The sequence below is a fragment of the Oncorhynchus masou genome, chromosome 29 (assembly GCF_036934945.1).
Source record: "Oncorhynchus masou masou isolate Uvic2021 chromosome 29, UVic_Omas_1.1, whole genome shotgun sequence".
NCBI classification, from domain to species: Eukaryota; Metazoa; Chordata; class Actinopteri; order Salmoniformes; family Salmonidae; genus Oncorhynchus; species Oncorhynchus masou.
In genome coordinates, this window is record NC_088240.1 from 3,858,007 (window position 1) to 3,878,649 (window position 20,643).

The 20,643-nt window shown below is 43.0% G+C and overlaps 1 protein-coding gene across 1 annotated transcript in view; it reads right to left on the reverse strand.

Moving 5' to 3' along the window:
* LOC135521395 (zinc finger protein 804A-like) overlaps window positions 1-9,643 on the reverse strand; it is a 145,418-nt gene extending 135,775 nt beyond the window's left edge. Inside the window, exon 1 of the mRNA XM_064947296.1 lies at window positions 9,307-9,643. Within this exon, the coding sequence (XP_064803368.1) occupies window positions 9,307-9,417 (111 nt within the window). The 5' untranslated portion in view covers window positions 9,418-9,643. The remainder of the gene's footprint in view (window positions 1-9,306) is intronic.
* Window positions 9,644-20,643: the final 11,000 nt, after the last annotated feature.

Consider the following 20,643-nt stretch of genomic DNA (forward strand, 5'->3'; position numbering starts at 1 on the left):
ACCAGAGACATATAGTACCAGAGACATAGATTACCAGAGACAAAGAGTATCAGAGACATAGAGTACCAGAGACATAGACTACCAGAGACATATAGTACCAGAGACATATAGTACCAGAGACATAGAGTACCAGAGACATATAGTACCAGAGACATAGAGTACCAGAGACATAGTGTACCAGAGACATATAGTATGTCTGGAGGTATGTCTCGAGGTATGTCTGGAGGTATGTCTAGAGGTATGTCTAGAGGTATGTCTGGAGGTGTGTCTAGAGGTATGTCTAGAGGTATGTCTGGAGGTATGTCTGGAGGTATGTCTAGAGGTATGTCTAGAGGTATGTCTGGAGGTATGTCTATAGGTATGTCTGGAGGTATGTCTAGAGGTATGTTTAGAGGTGTGTCTAGAGGTATGTCTGAAGGTATGTCTGGAGGTATGTCTGGAGGTATGTTTAGAGGTGTGTCTAGAGGTATGTCTGAAGGTATGTCTGGAGGTATGTCTGGAGGTATGTCTGGAGGTGTGTCTAGAGGTATGTCTAGAGGTATGTCTGGAGGTGTGTCTAGAGGTATGTCTGAAGGTATGTCTGGAGGTATGTCTGGAGGTATGTCTGGAGGTGTGTCTAGAGGTATGTCTAGAGGTATGTCTGGAGGTATGTCTAGAGGTATGTCTAGAGGTATGTCTGGAGGTATGTCTAGAGGTATGTTTGGAGGTATGTCTGGAGGTATGTCTGGAGGTATGTCTAGAGGTATGTCTAGAGGTATGTCTGGAGGTATGTCTGAAGGTATGTCTGGAGGTATGTCTGGAGGTATGTCTGGAGGTGTGTCTAGAGGTATGTCTAGAGGTATGTCTGGAGGTATGTCTAGAGGTATGTCTAGAGGTATGTCTGGATGTATGTCTAGAGGTATGTCTAGAGGTATGTCTAGAGGTATGTCTGGAGGTATGTCTAGAGGTGTGTCTAGAGGTATGTCTAGAGGTATGTTTAGAGGTGTGTCTAGAGGTATGTCTGAAGGTATGTCTGGAGGTATGTCTGGAGGTATGTCTGGAGGTGTGTCTAGAGGTATGTCTAGAGGTATGTCTGGAGGTATGTCTAGAGGTATGTCTAGAGGTATGTCTGGAGGTATGTCTAGAGGTATGTCTGGAGGTATGTCTGGAGGTATGTCTGGAGGTATGTCTAGAGGTATGTCTAGAGGTATGTCTGGAGGTATGTCTGAAGGTATGTCTGGAGGTATGTCTGGAGGTATGTCTGGAGGTGTGTCTAGAGGTATGTCTAGAGGTATGTCTGGAGGTATGTCTAGAGGTATGTCTAGAGGTATGTCTGGAGGTATGTCTAGAGGTATGTTTGGAGGTATGTCTGGAGGTATGTCTGGAGGTATGTCTAGAGGTATGTCTAGAGGTATGTCTGGAGGTATGTCTAGAGGTATGTCTAGAGGTATGTCTAGAGGTATGTCTTTTGCCATCTTACATTTGGAGTTGGAGTGGGGGGGGACAGAATGATCAGAACCGTTCACAACGGTTCTTAAGGAAATAGTTTGTTGAGAAAGCTTGTGAAATCTATCAAATTCTCTATTTACGTTTTGACACAAAACACTGTCAGGCTTTAAAATTAAAAATTTTTGGAACATAAAACAGATTAAACCAATTAAACATCGTTAACACACTGCATTAGGGGGAGTATTTCTATGGAAGGGAGACTGTTATAATGATTTAAAGCCAAATTAGTTTCTATTCCCGACAACAACAGGTCAGTATATCACGCTCCTATTAAATGAACGATGCAGTAGTTCAGTATAATGAGTGTTGGAGAAATTAGAGTGGGAAGAGTATCATTTCTCTCTTTCCTCTCTCTCTCTCTCTCTCTCTCTCTGTCTCTCTCTCTGTCTCTCTCTCTGTCTCTCTCTCTCTCTCTCTCACTCTCTCTCTCTCTCTCTCTCTCTCTCTCTCTCTCTCTCTCTCTCCCTCATAAAACCACTAGTTGAAAGGGCATCTGATCTGATGCTCTTCAGAATGACATCTATATAATGTAATGAGTTTTAAAGTTGGAAATTAGTAAAGGGAAGAGAAGAGCTGTCTCTTTTGCTGAGGTCTAAGGATCCGAGGGTTTCTACTGAGCTAACGTAGGGAAATGTTTTAAGATGGGTCATTTGGCTTTTTTTCTTAAGAATTTTATGATCCCTGTGGGTATCAAAAAGGTATATAAAAAAAATATATTTGGTGAAACATTGAATTTGGCCCATAGAAACGCAATGAATATCAGATTCAAACATTGGAAAAACAGATGAAAATTCATCAAAACGAAGTATGTTTTGAAGTTAATGTCCTATATCTGAGACATAAACTCAGATTACATTTTTTTAAATGCTTATATCAGTACACCTCTGAAGTGGAAATTTCCCGATTCTTTTCCAGTCGTTTTCCCGGGGTTCGGTTCAGATGAGTTCCCCTGAGAACACCATTGTGTTCGTGAGAGTCTCATTTGTCCGTAAAGGGCTCGTATCCGTCTGTAGGCTAAACCATTCGGACACTAAAGACGTTTCCGTGACAAGACTGATTTTCGGGATATCTCCTGGTCTGACAAACAGCGCTGTAGCTATGTTACCTTCCACCGCAGTTGAGGAAGACATCGGCCAATGAAGTGGATGAAGACCCAGCCCATGCAAAAAAATACAGATTAACTTTAACTTTAACAGACAGATTTTGATGTTTAAAAAATATAAATATATATATGCTAATTAGAGTTTCACAGGCGGAGCGGAGCGGACATGGAATGCCCAGTCAATAAACTGATTTTTCTGTCATCTATATTTCCACACTATGACAATGGAGGAATAAATTGTGGAACAATATGATATTGCCGTTTTAGTGTAAAAGACCGCCTGAAATCTCAGCCTGTTTTGGTGAAGCTTTGGCCTGCTTGGTGACATCACCAGGTGGAAAAATTATTTGGTATACGAATACAAAATTATTTCTTGAGAAATTGCTCTTTGTTTAAGAAGAAACATATATATATATATTTTTTTTTCCATTTTAATTGAAAATAATTACAGTAAGGTACTTAATTGTTACCCAGAAATAATTTGATATTGAGATAAAAAAAAAACGTCTGCATTTGGCCTTTAAACCACCCAGTTGTTAGGCCATCTGATACAAGCCTTAGTCTATCTGTTCGGACTGAAATCTACTGCCTCTGATAACAGTGTGAGATCGTTCCAGTGTTGCTGCTGTCTTCTGAACATCTCTCTAGGGAAGACATCCTCTGACGTTTCTCTGTACTTCACAGCCAGCCAATCACAGTTCACACCAGCAACACAGTATAACACCCACACCATCAGGCCGACACAGCTTCAGACGTATCTAGATGTAAGTTCAATTCCAAAAGCCACATTGCCGACCACTCATTTACCGATGTAAAAAAGGACCAGCTTCATGCAGCTGGAGATCCCGGATAGAAGGACAACTACAGCGGACTGAAAGCCTGTCTTTCTGTTTGTTTTTTACACATTTAAGTTGTAATGTATTATTTTGTATTATTTTTTTTATTTGACATTTAACTCCAAAGCCATAGCGATGAGCACTGATTTAAAATATCACAACATCAGATTCTAAAGAATTCTAAAGAAATACAGATTCTGAAGTAGTAGACAGAACACCAGCAGAAAGAACTTAGCCCCAGCTACTTGAACTTTCATTGGATCCTCTCATGTGTTACGTTTATCTAATGGTGATTATTCTGTGTCTCCGTACTGAGCCCTGCGATGCCTGTTGATGTACTGAGCGGGCGTAGCAGCAATCTCAGGCTCACGTAGAAAGTACCACTAATGACAGTCCCCTGCGACTCTCTGAGGGGCACTCCATTACCACCACGCAGCAGCATCAAGTCCGCTGTGGTATAACGTTGACCACTGGAGCCCTCCTACCCTCCCTTTTTACTAACTCCATCCCTGGCTTCATCTCCACCCTTCTCTCTCTCTCTCTCTCTCTCTCTCTCTCTCTCTCTCTCTCTTTCTCTCTCTCTCGCTTTCTCTCTCTCTCTCTCTCTCTCTCTCTCTCTCTCTCTCCCCCCCCTCTCTCTCTCTCCCCCCCCCTCTCTCTCTCTCTCACTCTCTCTCTCTCTCTCTCTCTTCTCTCTCTCTCTCTCTCTCTCTCTCTCTCTCTCTCTCTCTCTCTCTTTATCTCTTTCTCTCTACTCCCTCTCTCTCCCTATCTATTTCTCTCTACTCTCTCTCTAACAATTAAATAAAAGTAACTTTATTGGCATTGCCAAGGCAAGTTGAAAACAATAAACTAAAGTGAAATAAGCTCGCTCTCCCTCCTTATCTCTCTTTCTCTTTTTCATTCTCTCTCTCTCTAGATAGGGTCCTGTGTGGCTCAGTCGGTAGAGCATGGCGCTTGCAACGCCAAGTGTCGTGGGTTCGATTCCCGCTGGGGCCACCCATATGTAAAAGTAGTGGCCCCAGCCGACTTGTAAGTCGCTTTGGACAAAAGCGTCTGCTAAATGGGATATATTATTATTATATATTACTCTCTCTTTCATTCTCTCTCTCTCTCTCTATATATATATATATATAATTTCTCTCTCTTTATTTAATTTGAATCTATATTTGTTTAGCCTTTTTTTGTTTTGTTTACTGGGTTGATCTGACTCGTCCTTTTGTCTATAACGCCTCCTACATATATATATTTCTCACTCTCCCTCCCTATATCTTTCACTCTCCATCATTATCTCTCCCTATCTCTCTCTCTCTCTCCCCATCTCTCTATCATTATATCTCTCTCTCCCCGTCTATCTCTCCCTATCTCTCGCTATCATATTCATATTCGCTATGCTTTATTTGCATGAAGGAGAAGGTCAGTGTTGTCAAGCGAAGTGATGCACATACAAATATGAACACAACCTTGACAACAATAAGAATAGATTTAGCACTAATAATATATAACAGATAAAACAACAAAACACACTGTCTCCTAACACAGAGCTGTCCACAGAGTCACCCACTGTCTCCTAACACAGAACTGTCCACAGAGTCACCCACTGTCTCCTAACACAGAACTGTCCACAGAGTCGCCCACTGTCTCCTAACACAGAGCTGTCCACAGAGTCACCCACTGTCTCCTAACACAGAGCTGTCCACAGAGTCACCCACTGTCTCCTAACACAGAGCTGTCCACAGAGTCACCCACTGTCTCCTAACACAGAGCTGTCCACAGAGTCACCCACTGTCTCCTAACACAGAGCTGTCCACAGAGTCACCCACTGTCTCCTAACACAGAGCTGTCCACAGAGTCACCCACTGTCTCCTAACACAGAGCTGTCCACAGAGTCACCCACTGTCTCCTAACACAGAGCTGTCCACAGAGTCACCCACTGTCTCCTAACACAGAGCTGTCCACAGAGTCACCCACTGTCTCCTAACATAGAGCTGTCCACAGAGTCGCCCACTGTCTCCTAACACAGAGCTGTCCACAGAGTCACCCACTGTCTCCTAACACAGAGCTGTCCACAGAGTCGCCCACTGTCTCCTAACACAGAGCTGTCCACAGAGTCACCCACTGTCTCCTAACACAGAGCTGTCCACAGAGTCACCCACTGTCTCCTAACACAGAGCTGTCCACAGAGTCACCCACTGTCTCCTAACACAGAGCTGTCCACAGAGTCACCCATTGTGCGAACACAAACAACATGTAGACTAAGACATCTCTCCTCCTTTTTTTGGTATCCAAACTCTTTCTGGAAATGAGGACTTTTGTATTGCAGGTAGGTGTCTTTCCGATTAGATGTGAGTCTAGATCACCACATAGAAGCCCAGAGCCCAGACACTGAACATGTAGTGTAGTATCTCTCACTGAATATTCTGAAATCCTTTTCCTATTTGACAGAGAGTTTTGAAGAAGCATTTAAATTTAAATTACACATATGTTCTAACTGGTTCTCAATCATTCATTTTTTATATTTAATTTGAATCCATATTTGTTTAGCCTTTTTTTGTTTCGTTTACTGGGTTGATCTGACTAGTCCTTTCGTCTATAACGTCTCCTAATTCTCTGCCGTGTTTCATTACGGCGAGCTTATCAACCATTTGTGAATGCATCGTTGATTGTCCATGTTTAAAGTCGATATTCGTAATGCTACGTAGAACGAATAAAGAGCACAACACCACAATGTTCTAGCTGTGTGTATACTAATTATATTATGTAATTATTATTATATTATTATTGTTATTAGTTATATTTCAAAATGTTTCTTTGGGATGTGTTTAATAACAGTGGATTGCTTGATCTGTGGGACAATCTGTCATCATTGTGTGTGTTATCACGTGTTGTAGCATGTTTTACGAGATCAAATATATAGACAATATGTTAGTATTTATAATATATGTGTATATATATTTAGGTTATTCTCTATCATCAGTCTCTAGGCTACATGCGAATACATCGGTAGTTTACCATGTCAGCTGTAGTGCATGGCTGTTTTACTCCAGTAGTTTAGAGTAGATTGGAGCCACCTCTGTCTGTCTCTCTGTCTCTCTCTCTGTCTCATCTCTGTCTGTCCCATCTCTCCGTCCCCTCTGTCTGTCTCTCTGTCTCTCTCTCTGTCTCATCTCTGTCTGTCCCATCTCTTCGTCCCCTCTGTCTGTCTCTCTGTCTCTCTCTCTGTCTCATCTCTGTCTGTCCCATCTCTCCGTCCCCTCTGTCTGTCTCTCTGTCTCTCTCTCTGTCTCATCTCTGTCTGTCCCATCTCTCCGTCCCTCTCTCTGTCTCATCTCTGTCTCTCTCTCTATCTCTCTGTCTGTCCCATCTCTCCATCCCCTCTGTCTGTCTCTCTGTCTCTCTCTCTGTCTCATCTCTGTCTGTCCCATCTCTCCCTCCCCTCTCTCTGTCTCATCTCTGTCTCTCTCTCTATCTCTCTGTCTGTCCCATCTCTCCGTCCCCTCTCTCTGTCTGTCTCTCTGTCTCTCTCTCTGTCTCATCTCTGTCTGTCCCATCTCTCCCTCCCCTCTCTCTGTCTCATCTCTGTCTCTCTCTCTATCTCTCTCTGTCCCATCTCTCCGTCCCCTCTCTCTGTCTCATCTCTGTCTCTCTCTCTATCTCTCTCTCTCTGTCTGTCCCATCTCTCCGTCCCCTCTCTCTGTCTCATCTCTGTCTCTCTCTCTATCTCTCTGTCTGTCCCATCTCTCCGTCCCCTCTCTCTGTCTCATCTCTGTCTCTCTCTCTATCTCTCTGTCTGTCCCATCTCTCCGTCCCCTCTCTCTGTCTCATCTCTGTCTCTCTCTCTATCTCTCTGTCTGTCCCATCTCTCTGTCCCCTCTCTCTGTCTCATGTCTGTCTCTCTCTATCTCTCTGTCTGTCCCATCTCTCCGTCCCCTCTCTCTGTCTCTCTCTCTGTCTCTCTCTCTCTGTCTGTCCCATCTCTCTGTTCCTTTCTCTCTCTCTCTCTCTCTCTCTCTCTCTCTCTCTCTCTCTCTCTCTCTCTGTCTCTCTCTCTGTTCCCATCTCTTTTCCATCTCTTTTTCTCTCTCTCTCTCTCTCTCTCTCTCTCTCTCTCTTCTCTCTCTCTGTCTCTCTCTCTCTCTCTCTCTCTCTCTCTCTCTCTCTCTCTCTCTCTCTTTCACTCTCTGTCTCATCTCTCTCTCTCTGTTCTCTCTCTCTGTTTCTCTCTCTCTCTCTCTCTCTCTCTCTCTCTCTCTCTCTCTCTCTCTCTCTCTCTCTCTCTCTCGCTCACTCTCTCTCAGTATATTTACAGTGGCTGTGTGTGGTGCTGGCAGGACGGACATCCCCCATCACCCCCGTCCTCTGCTCCCGGCCTCTAAGTAATTCTAGATTAAATGACATCAGGTCTCCCCCGCAGTGAGAGATGGAGTGAAACGATAACCCTGAGGGGTGGAAGCTGGATGGAGCCTGGGTAATGGCCCAGAGCACCCAGCCCTGGCCACAGAGAAGGAGAGGTTGCTGCTACAGCTTCCTTCTCAGTGCCCTGACATGCGCTGCTATTCTGTTAAACACAATGTGGGAAGACAGAGAACTCATAGAGTGGGAATAGAGCACTTCAATATTTCATGTCCAATAATTTCTGATTTGTTAAAAGAGAGCATTGTTGGCTTTCAGGAAAGCTCTGTTCTCCTCGACTGACAAAGAGTAGAGAGAGAGAGCATGAACAATTTAATCAGCAGCGTATTCACATGCTTTGAAAAGCCAAGGCGCTTCCTCCTCTAAGGAAGTCGTAACTCTTTCATCTAAATGAGATGAGTGTGTGTAGTGAATAATCCAGGTAGCAGCACTGATAAGATCTGCTGTTGGCGATGATCTCCATGACAAACAATGGAGAGATCATACTTTTTGTTTACATAATGAATAGCTCTAAAAAAATCTCTCCAAGCAGAAATCTCTAGACGTATTTCTCCTCTCTCTAATTTCCCCACTGTGTTGCCCCAGATTCTCAGTTCTGATTGTGGAATTTTGCAATGTGTGTTCTAGAATGCACGTTTCTGGTTGGGCAAACAGAAGGATTAATTTGCATCACAACTAAACCCCTAGCTACAGTAAAAGGACGATTTAAGGACTCAATCCTATGACATCACTTATGACTGCGTGTTTAGAGATTAGCGGCGTGCTCGCCGTCCATCTGGTAGGAATTTATACACGGTCACCGTTCTGTTCCTGTTCTTGTTCTGTCGGGCAGTCAGGATGGAACACTGGAACTAAAATTAACTCCTTGGGTCTGTGACACGTTCACCGTTCTGTTCTTGTTCTGTCGGGCAGTCAGGATGGAACACTGGAACTAAAATGAACTCCTTGGGTCTGTGACACGTCCACCGTTCTGTTCTTGTTCTGTCAGGCAGTCAGGATGGAACACTGGAACTAAAATGAACTCCTTGGGTCTGTGACACGTTCACCGGTCTGTTCTCTATGTCGACCGGAACATTTGAACACAATGAACTCTCTCTGTGTTGCAGCACAACAGCTCACCGAATCCACAAGGCTAGTGTTTCTACATGTACATACCTTTACTCAAAATGTCTTTCAGGGGAGAAACAAGAGGTAGAGGAAAGAGTCCAATGCCCTTGTGAAATTAGAGTAAGATAGAGAGTCATGCTGGACACAACAGAGTAAGATAGAGAGTCATGCTGGACACAACAGAGTAAGATAGAGAGTCACGTTTGACACCTTACTCTTTGCTTCCGAGTCAAACTAAGTTCTGGAAGGCTTCCGTCCCAACCCATCATAGCAGAGAACACAAGCACGACGTACTCACAAAACACAACGAGAAAGTAATAACCAAAAACAAAGTTTTTTTTTAAAGTCGCTAGTTCTTACCAAGTTCTTGTTGCCATTCTTGCTGAGGGGTCCGCGGAAAACTCCCTTGATGTTCCTGAAGTGGCCGTTGCTGAGGTGAGTAGAGCTGATGACTATGTAGTAGCAAGCCATGAGGCACAGAGCTTCCACTGAGCGCAACAGACAAACAGTCAAGAGTCACGAGAAGACAACGAAGAAGTCGTACAGAGTGTGAGATCTAGAGAACCTGTAGCCAAGTCGTTTTTTAAACAGTGCCGTTCCCTGCGCTGACAAGTCAGATGTCAAGAGGATTCTAACGTCTCAGATCGAATAGACCCGAACAGAACTCCTGTGGACAGACCTGCTACGTGCTGTCGGTGTCCGCCACTGCTCTGATCAAAACCCAGTCCTTCAGTCAGGGGTTGAGAGAGGGCTTCCTCATGTCAGTGAAGAGAAGACTCCTGGATTATCACTGGAGCAGAAGCATAGTCCGTCAGTCTGTCTCTCTGAGTCACTTCAGAGTCAGTCTGTCTGTCTGAGTCACTTCAGTCAGTCAGTCTGTCTCTCTGAGCCACTTCAGTTAGTCAGTCAGTCTGTCTCTCTGAGTCCCTTCAGTCAGTTTGTCTCTCTGAGCCACTTCAGAGTCAGTCTGTCTGTCTGAGTCACTTCAGTCAGTCAGTCTGTCTCTCTGAGCCACTTCAGTTAGTCAGTCTGTCTCTCTGAGTCACTTCAGAGTCAGTCTGTCTGTCTGAGTCACTTCAGTCAGTCAGTCTGTCTCTCTGAGTCCCTTCAGTCAGTTTGTCTCTCTGAGTCCCTTCAGTCAGTCTGTCTCTCTGAGTCCCTTCAGTCAGTCTGTCTCTCTGAGTCCCTTCAGTCAGTCTGTCTCTCTGAGCCACTCTTAGTCAGTCTGTCTGTCTGAGTCCAGTCTTCAGTTTAGTCAGTCAGTCTGTCTGAGTCACTTCAGTCAGTCAGTCTGTCTCTCTGAGCCACTTCAGTTAGTCTCAGTCTGTCTGAGTCACTTCAGTCAGTGTCTGTCTCTCTGAGCCACTTCAGTTAGTCCAGTCAGTTCACTTCAGTCAGTCAGTCTGTCTGTCTCAGTCTGAGCCACTTCAGTTAGTCAGTCAGTCTGTCTGAGTCACTTCAGTCAGTCAGTCTGTCTCTCTGAGCCACTTCAGTTAGTCAGTCAGTCTGTCTCTCTGAGTCCCTTCAGTCAGTCTGTCTCTCTGAGTCCCTTCAGTCAGTCTGTCTCTCTGAGTCCCTTCAGTCAGTCTGTCTCTCTGAGCCACTTCAGTTAGTCAGTCAGTCTGTCTCTCTGAGTCCCTTCAGTCAGTCTGTCTCTCTGAGCCACTTCAGTCAGTAGTCAGTCAGTCTCTGTCTCTCTGAGCCACTTCAGTCAAGTCCCTTCAGTGTTGCTGCGTGGGCTTTGTTTCCTTTTTCCAGCTCTTTCAGGTTCTCAGCAGCAGTTTTCTTCTTTCCCTCGTTCCTTTCCTTCTCCTCTTGCATGGAGCTCAGGCAGTAGCAGCAGAGGAACAGGAACACAACAAGCTGCTCGGTGCTTCAGTCGGTAGATCCGTAGCCCTGGTCCAGGCTCTGCTTCCCTCACTCCACTGAACCCGTCTTCAGGGGGCTCCTGCTTTCTCTCTGAGTCTCTGTCTGAGTGCTGGCTGGAGGTAGAGGAGATGCTGCACGGTTGTGGCAGCTGTGGCGGTAGAGGCTTGCCGTAGTGACAGAAACAGGCATGGTGCTGTAGTGTTTTCTGTTTTCCGGTCCAGTGCAGTGAGCCAATGGAAGAGAGCCACTGGTCTGATGGCGAGGATAGGGCTGGAGAAGTGCATCTGTCACATACCGCCTGCTCTCCCGCCTCCCTCACTCTCTCTCTCTCTCCCTCTATCTCCCTCTCTCTCTCTCTCGCTCTCTCTCTCTAGAGCCACTGAGTCAGCCCCCTGCTCCCCAGCCAACCAGGATTCAGCAGCATCTCTCTCTCTCTCTCTCTCTCTCTCTCTCTCTCAAACATATACACGCACACACACACACACACACACACACACACACACACACACACACACACATATACGCACACACAAATACACACACGCACGCACACACAAATACACACACACGCACACACAAATACACACACGCACACACAAATACACACACACGCACACACAAATACACATACATGCACATGCACACACAAATACACACACACACACACACACAAACACACACACACACACACACACACACACACACACACACACACACACACAAAACACACACACCCTCTCTCTGTCGCCCTCCCTCCCTCTCTCTCTGTCACCCCCCTCTCTCTCTGTCGCCCCCCATCTCTCTTTGTCGCCCCCTCTCTTGGTCGCCCCCTCCCTCCCCCTTCCTCTCTGTCTGTCGCCCCTCCCTCCCCCTCTCTCTGTCGCCCCCCTCTCTCTCTGTCGCCCCCCATCTCTCTCTGTCGCCCCCCTTCTCTTGGTCGCCCTCCCTCCCCCCCTCTCTCTCTTTTCACCCTCCCTCATCTCTCCTCCTCCCTATTCCCTCCTCCCCCCCCTCCCTCCTCCTCCCCCTCTCTCTCTCTGTCACCCTCCCTCCTCCTCCTCCCTCCTCCCTACTCCCCCATCTCTCTCTCTGTCACCCTCCCTCCTCCCTCCTCCCTCCTCCCTCCCTCCTCCCTCTCTCTCTCTTTCACCCTCCCTCCTCCTCCCTCTTCCCTCCTCCCCCTCCCTCCCTCCCCCCTCTCTCTCTGTGTCACCCTCCCTCCTCCCTCCTCCTCCTCCTCCTCCCTCCTCCTCCCTCTTCCCTCCTCCTCCCCCCTCTCTCTCTCTGTCACCTTCCCTCCTCCCTCCTCCCTACTCCCCCCTCTCTCTCTCTGTCACCCTCCCTCCTCCTCCTCCCTCCTCCCTACTCCCTCCCTCTCTCTCTCTGTCCTCCTCCCTTTTCCTTTCTCTCTCATCTGGCTGTAAGAAGCCGAGACAGGGCGAAAGGCAGGACTAATGCTGCTAGATGAGGATACAGCACATGACACATCCTCTCTCATCCATCTCGTAATATGTTCATCTGTTTAAAAGACATTTGTAGTTTCGTAGTTTAAGCTCTGTATGCCGACTCCGGGACGTTGGCTGTTTGTGGCTTTAGCTCAGTGTGGACCTGCGGCACTGAGTAGTAACAACAAAATAAAATAGTAATTCTCCGATGAATTTCTGTTCCCTTTCAACAAACGAAGGCTATTATATCACACCGTGTCTGTTTAGAGGAAGATCAGACAGTCACTACCATCTCTCACGAGGTAATGTAGATCACAGTACAACACAGCATATTCAAATCGTCAACTGGGATGATGAAAAAGTCATGCAAGAGAGAGAGAGAGAGAGAGAAAAAAAAGTACAAATCTGAATGAATGAGAAATGAATCCATTGAGCTATTTTAAGATAATCTCACACTGACAGAGCAGTCTGACATGGATAGTGCGAGGTCTGAGACATATTCTCATATGACTTGTTTACCCAGAAGGAAGAGTTTTATAGAGGCTTGATATGGTCAATTAGAATGGCTAGGAGTGAGAGGCTTGATATGGTCAATTAGAATGGCTAGGAGTTATAGAGGCTTGATATGGTCAATTAGAATGGCTAGGAGTGAGAGGCTTGATATGGTCAATTAGAATGGCTAGGAGTGAGAGGCTTGATATGGTCAATTAGAATGGCTAGGAGTGAGAGGCTTGATATGGTCAATTAGAATGGCTAGGAGTTATAGAGGCTTGATATGGTCAATTAGAATGGCTAGGAGTTATAGAGGCTTGATATGGTCAATTAGAATGGCTAGGAGTTATAGAGGCTTGATATGGTCAATTAGAATGGCTAGGAGTTAGAGGCTTGATATGGTCAATTAGAATGGCTAGGAGTTATAGAGGCTTGATATGGTCAATTAGAATGGCTAGGAGTGAGAGGCTTGATATGGTCAATTAGAGTGGCTAGGAGTTATAGGCTTGATATGGTCAATTAGAATGGCTAGGAGTTATATAGGCTTGATATGGTCAATTAGAATGGCTAGGAGTGAGAGGCTTGATATGGTCAATTAGAATGGCTAGGGGTTATATAGGCTTGATATGGTCAATTAGAATGGCTAGGAGTTATATAGGCTTGATATGGTCAATTAGAATGGCTAGGGGTTATATAGGCTTGATATGGTCAATTAGAATGGCTAGGAGTTATAGAGGCTTGATATGGTCAATTAGAATGGCTAGGAGTTATATAGGCTTGATATGGTCAATTAGAATGGCTAGGAGTTATATAGGATTGATATGGTCAATTAGAATGGCTAGGAGTTATATAGGCTTGATATGGTCAATTAGAATGGCTAGGAGTTATAAATCAAATGATATGGCAAATTAGAATGGCTAGGAGTTATAGAGGCTTGATATGGTCAATTAGAATGGCTAGGAGTTATATAGGCTTGATATGGTCAATTAGAATGGCTAGGAGTTATATAGGATTGATATGGTCAATTAGAATGGCTTTAATCATTTTTTTATTTCATTTAAGTCATTTAACCAGGTAGGCTTATCCAGAACAAGTTCAAATTTGAATTGACCTTCTGATAAAGCATCCAGTGTGAACAGACAACACAGAGTTACACATGGAGTAAACAATTAAATCAATAACACAGTAGAAAAAAGGGGAGTCTATATAGGATTGTGCAAAAGGCTGATCAATTAGGTATTCAATTAGAATGTCTAGGAGTTATAGAGGCTTGATATGGTCAATTAGAATGGCTAGGAGTGAGAGGCTTGATATGGTCAATTAGAGTGGCGGGAGGAGAGTTTGTTGGTCAATTAGAATGGCTAGGAGTTATAGAGGCTTGATATGGTCAATTAGAACAGGTCAATTAGAATTTGACTTGATATGGTCAATTAGAATGGCTAGGAGTTATATAGGCTTGATATGGTCAATTAGAATGGCTAGGAGTTATATAGGCTTGATATGGTCAATTAGAGTGGCTAGGAGTTATATAGGATTGATATGGTCAATTAGAATGGCTAGGAGTTATATAGGCTTGATATTTTTTAATTTTTTTATTTCACCTTCATTTAACCAGGTAGGCTAGTTGAGAACAAGTTCTATTTACAACTAGCGACCTGGCTAAGATAAAGCATAGCAGTGTGAACAGACAACACAGAGTTACACATGGAGTAAACAATTAACAAGTCAATAACACAGTATAAAAAATTAGGGCTAGAGTCTATATACAATGTGTCAAAAGGCATGAGGTCAATTAGGTATGGTCAATTAGAATGGCTAGGAGTTATAGAGGCTTGATATGGTCAATTAGAATGGCTAGGAGTTAGAGGCTTGATATGGTCAATTAGAATGGCTAGGAGTTATAGGCTTGATATGGTCAATTAGAATGGCTAGGAGTTATAGAGGCTTGATATGGTCAATTAGAGTGGCTAGGAGTTATATAGGCTTGATATGGTCAATTAGAATGGCTAGGAGTTATATAGGCTTGATATGGTCAATTAGAATGGCTAGGGGTTATATAGGCTTGATATGGTCAATTAGAATGGCTAGGGGTTATATAGGCTTGATATGGTCAATTAGAGTGGCTAGGAGTGAGAGGCTTGATATGGTCAATTAGAATGTCTAGGAGTGAGAGGCTTGATATGGTCAATTAGAGTGGCTAGGAGTTATAGAGGCTTGATATGGTCAATTAGAATGGCTAGGGGTTATATTGGCTTGATATGGTCAATTAGAATGTCTATATGGTCAATTAGAGTAGAGTTAGGATTGATATGGTCAATTAGAGTGGCTAGGAGTTATAGAGGCTTGATATGGTCAATTTGAATGGCTAGGGGTTATATAGGCTTGATATGGTCAATTAGAATGGCTAGGAGTTATATAGGCTTGATATGGTCAATTAGAATGGCTAGGAGTTATATAGGCTTGATATGGTCAATTAGAATGGCTAGGAGTGAGAGGCTTGATATGGTCAATTAGAGTGGCTAGGAGTTATATAGGCTTGATATGGTCAATTAGAATGGCTAGGAGAGGCTTGATATGGTCAATTAGAATGGCTAGGAGTTATATAGGCTTGATATGGTCAATTAGAATAGCTAGGAGTTATATAGGCTTGATATGGTCAAGTAGAATAGCTAGGAGTTATATAGGCTTGATATGGTCAATTAGAATGGCTAGGAGTTATAGAGGCTAGATATGGTCAATTAGAATGGCTAGGAGTTATATATGCTTGATATGGTCAATTAGAATGGCTAGGAGTTATAGAGGCTTGATATGGTCAATTAGAATGGCTAGGGTTATATAGGCTTGATATGGTCAATTAGAATGTCTAGGAGTGAGAGGCTTGATATGGTCAATTAGAATGGCTAGGAGTTATATAGGCTTTATATGGTCAATTAGAATGGCTAGGAGTTATATAGGCTTGATATGGTCAATTAGAATGGCTAGGAGTTATATAGGCTTGATATGGTCAATTAGAATGGCTAGGAGTTATATAGGCTTGATATGGTCAATTAGAATGGCTAGGAGTGAGAGGCTTGATATGGTCAATTAGAATGGCTAGGAGTTATATAGGCTTGATATGGTCAATTAGAATGGCTAGGAGTTATATAGGCTTGATATGGTCAATTCGAATAGCTAGGAGTTATAGAGGCTTGATATGGTCAATTACAATGGCTAGGAGTTATATAGGCTTGATATGGTCAATTAGAATAGCTAGGAGTAATATGGGCTTGATATGGTCAATTAGAATGGCTAGGAGTGAGAGGCTTGATATGGTCAATTAGAATGGCTAGGAGTTATATAGGCTTGATATGGTCAATTAGAGTGGCTAGGAGTTATATAGGCTTGATATGGTCAATTAGAGTGGCTAGGAGTTATAGAGGCTAGATATGGTCAATTAGAATGGCTAGCAGTTATATATGCTTGATATGGTCAATTAGAATGGCTAGGAGTGAGAGGCTTGATATGGTCAATTAGAGTGGCTAGGAGTTATATAGGCTTGATATGGTCAAGTTAGAATATGGTCAATTAGAGTGCTAGGAGTTATATAGGCTTGATATGGTCAATTAGAATGGCTAGGAGTTATAGAGGCTTGATATGGTCAATTAGAATGGCTAGGAGTTATATAGGCTTGATATGGTCAATTAGAATGGCTAGGAGTGAGAGGCTTGATATGGTCAATTAGAATGGCTAGGAGTTATATAGGCTTGATATGGTCAAGTAGAATGGCTAGGAGTTATATAGGCTTGATATGGTCAATTAGAATGGCTAGGAGTTATATAGGCTTGATTTGGTCAATTAGAATGGCTAGGAGTGAGAGGCTTGATATGGTCAATTAGAGTGGCTAGGAGTTATATAGGCTTGATATGGTCAATTAGAATGGCTAGGAGTTATATAGGCTTGATATGGTCAATTAGAATGGCTCGGAGTGAGAGGCTTGATATGGTCAATTAGAATGGCTAGGAGTTATATAGGCTTGATATGGTCAATTAGAATGGCTAGGAGTTATATAGGCTTTAATGGTCAATTAGAATGGCTAGGAGTTATATAGGCTTGATATGGTCAATTAGAATGGCTAGGAGTTATAGAGGCTTGATATGGTCAATTAGAGTGGCTAGGAGTTATATAGGCTTGATATGGTCAATTAGAATGGCTAGGAGCGAGAGGCTTGATATGGTCAATTAGAATAGCTAGGAGTTATATAGTTATAAGTAGAATAGCTAGGCTTGATATGGTCAATTAGAATAGCTAGGAGTTATAGAGGCTTTATATGGTCAATTAGAATGGCTAGGAGTTATATATGCTTGATATGGTCAATTAGAATGGCTAGGAGTGAGAGGCTTGATATGGTCAATTAGAGTGGCTAGGAGTTATAGAGGCTAGATATGGTCAATTAGAATGGCTAGGAGTTATATATGCTTGATATGGTCAATTAGAATGGCTAGGAGTGAGAGGCTTGATATGGTCAATTAGAGTGGCTAGGAGTTATATAGGCTTGATATAGTCAATTAGAATGGCTAGGAGTTATATGGGATTGATATGGTCAATTAGAGTGGCTAGGAGTTATATAGGCTTGATATGGTCAATTAGAATGGCTAGGAGTGAGAGGCTTGATATGGTGAAGTAGAATAGCTAGGAGTTATATAGGCTTGATATGGTCAATTAGAATGGCTAGGAGTGAGAGGCTTGATATGGTCAATTAGAATGGCTAGGAGTTATATAGGCTTGATTTGGTCAATTAGAATGGCTAGGAGTGAGAGGCTTGATGTGGTCAATTAGAATGGCTAGGAGTTATAGGCTTGATATGGTCAATTAGAATGGCTAGGAGTTATATAGACTTGATATGGTCAATTAGAGTGGCTAGGAGTTATATAGGCTTGATATGGTCAATTAGAATGGCTAGGAGCTATTTAGGCTTGATATGGTCAATTAGAATGGCTAGTAGTTATATATGCGTGATATGGTCAATTAGAATGGCTAGGAGTGAGAGGCTTGATATGGTCAATTAGAATGGCTAGGAGTGAGAGGCTTGATATGGTCAATTAGAGTGGCTAGGAGTTATATAGACTTGACATGGTCAATTAGAGTGGCTAGGAGTTATATAGGATTGATATGGTCAATTAGAATGGCTAGGAGTTATATAGGCATGATATGGTCAATTAGCGTGGCTAGGAGTTATATAGGCTTGATATGGTCAATTAGAATGGCTAGGAGCTATTTAGGCTTGATATGGTCAATTAGAATGGCTAGTAGTTATATATGCGTGATATGGTCAATTAGAATGGCTAGGAGTGAGAGGCTTGATATGGTCAATTAGAATGGCTAGGAGTTAGATAGGCTTGATATGGTCAATTAGAGTTGCTAGGAGTTATATAGGCTTGATATGGTCAATTAGAATGGCTAGGAGTTATATAGGCTTGATATGGTCAATTAGAGTGGCTAGGAGTTATATAGGCTTGATATGGTCAATTAGAATGGCTAGGAGTGAGAGGCTTGAAATGGTCAATTAGAATGGCTAGGAGTTATATAGGCTTGATATGGTCAATTAGAATGGCTAGGAGTTATATAGGCTTGATATGGTCAATTAGAATGGCTAGGAGTTATATAGGCTTGATATGGTCAATTAGAATGGCTAGGAGTTATATATGCTTGATATGGTCAATTAGAATGGCTAGGAGTGAGAGGCTTGATATGGTCAATTAGAGTGGCTAGGAGTTATAGAGGCTAGATATGGTCAATTAGAATGGCTAGGAGTTATATATGCTTGATATGGTCAATTAGAATGGCTAGGAGTGAGAGGCTTGATATGGTCAATTAGAGTGGCTAGGAGTTATATAGGCTTGATATAGTCAATTAGAATGGCTAGGAGTTATATGGGATTGATATGGTCAATTAGAGTGGCTAGGAGTTATATAGGCTTGATATGGTCAATTAGAATGGCTAGGAGTGAGAGGCTTGATATGGTGAAGTAGAATAGCTAGGAGTTATATAGGCTTGATATGGTCAATTAGAATGGCTAGGAGTGAGAGGCTTGATATGGTCAATTAGAATGGCTAGGAGTTATATAGGCTTGATTTGGTCAATTAGAATGGCTAGGAGTGAGAGGCTTGATGTGGTCAATTAGAATGGCTAGGAGTGAGAGGCTTGATATGGTCAATTAGAGTGGCTAGGAGTTATATAGACTTGATATGGTCAATTAGAGTGGCTAGGAGTTATATAGGCTTGATATGGTCAATTAGAATGGCTAGGAGCTATTTAGGCTTGATATGGTCAATTAGAATGGCTAGTAGTTATATATGCGTGATATGGTCAATTAGAATGGCTAGGAGTGAGAGGCTTGATATGGTCAATTAGAATGGCTAGGAGTGAGAGGCTTGATATGGTCAATTAGAGTGGCTAGGAGTTATATAGGCTTGATATGGTCAATTAGAATGGCTAGGAGCTATTTAGGCTTGATATGGTCAATTAGAATGGCTAGTAGTTATATATGCGTGATATGGTCAATTAGAATGGCTAGGAGTGAGAGGCTTGATATGGTCAATTAGAATGGCTAGGAGTGAGAGGCTTGATATGGTCAATTAGAGTGGCTAGGAGTTATATAGACTTGACATGGTCAATTAGAGTGGCTAGGAGTTATATAGGCTTGATATGGTCAATTAGAGTGGCTAGGAGCTATTTAGGCTTGATACGGTCAATTAGAATGGCTAGTAGTTATATATGCGTGATATGGTCAATTAGAATGGCTAGGAGTGAGAGGCTTGATATGGTCAATTAGAATGGCTAGGAGTGAGAGGCTTGATATGGTCAATTAGAGTGGCTAGGAGTTATATAGGCTTGATATGGTCAATTAGAATGGCTAGGAGTTATATAGGCTTGATATGGTCAATTAGAGTGGCTAGGAGTGAGAGGCTTGATATGGTCAATTAGAATGGCTAGGAGTGAGAGGCTTGAAATGGTCAATTAGAATGGCTAGGAGTTATATAGGCTTGATATGGTCAATTAGAATGGCAAGGAGTTATATAGGCTTGATATGGTCAATTAGAATGGCTAGGAGTTATATAGGCTTGATATGGTCAATTAGAATGGCTAGGAGTTATATAGGATTGATATGGTCTAGCAGAACAGCACAGCCAGGAGTGGTGCTGTGCCTCACATTTAAAACAACCAATAAAGCCTTGTAACTAAGCAACACAATTTTTTTTTTTTTTAATGAAATTTGTACATAAGGTGTGAGAAGCCAGCTGGGTACATTTACTGTTATGTGAAGTGAAGTGTGAAGAGAAAATAACATATGGAAATGCAACAAGATATCACTGTTGTGCAATGTAACAGCAAAGTTTGTGTCCATGGACAATAGCTTGCAAACAAAGGCATTGCTATGGCAGGTTCCCCATGTTGAATTCCACTCTACATGTTGCCAAGTGTCTCATCGTATAGGTCCTAGAATTGATCCCTGAGGAATACTTCATCTGAGTACCGTAGTAAACAATCAATACGAGGATTGGTGTCGCTATAGGCCCCTAGTGCGAACAGTATTTGGATAGTACGTGTGCAATGTTTGAAACTTGATTCTGTTTATGATAGGTCTTAGATCCTTAGATCGTAATATCTACTGAGACGACATCTGGAATTGCTTTAAGATGGTCACAAAGGGGGGCGGCAGGGTAGACTAGTGGTTAGAGTGTTGGACTAGTAACCAGAAGTTCAAACCCCCAAGCTGACTAGATACACATCTGTCATCCTGTCCCTGAACAAGTCAGTTAACCCACTGTTCCTAGGCTGTCATTGAAAATAAGAAGTTGTTCTTAACTGCCTTGCCTAGTAAAATGTCCCCCAAAAAATTTGCCATTTCATT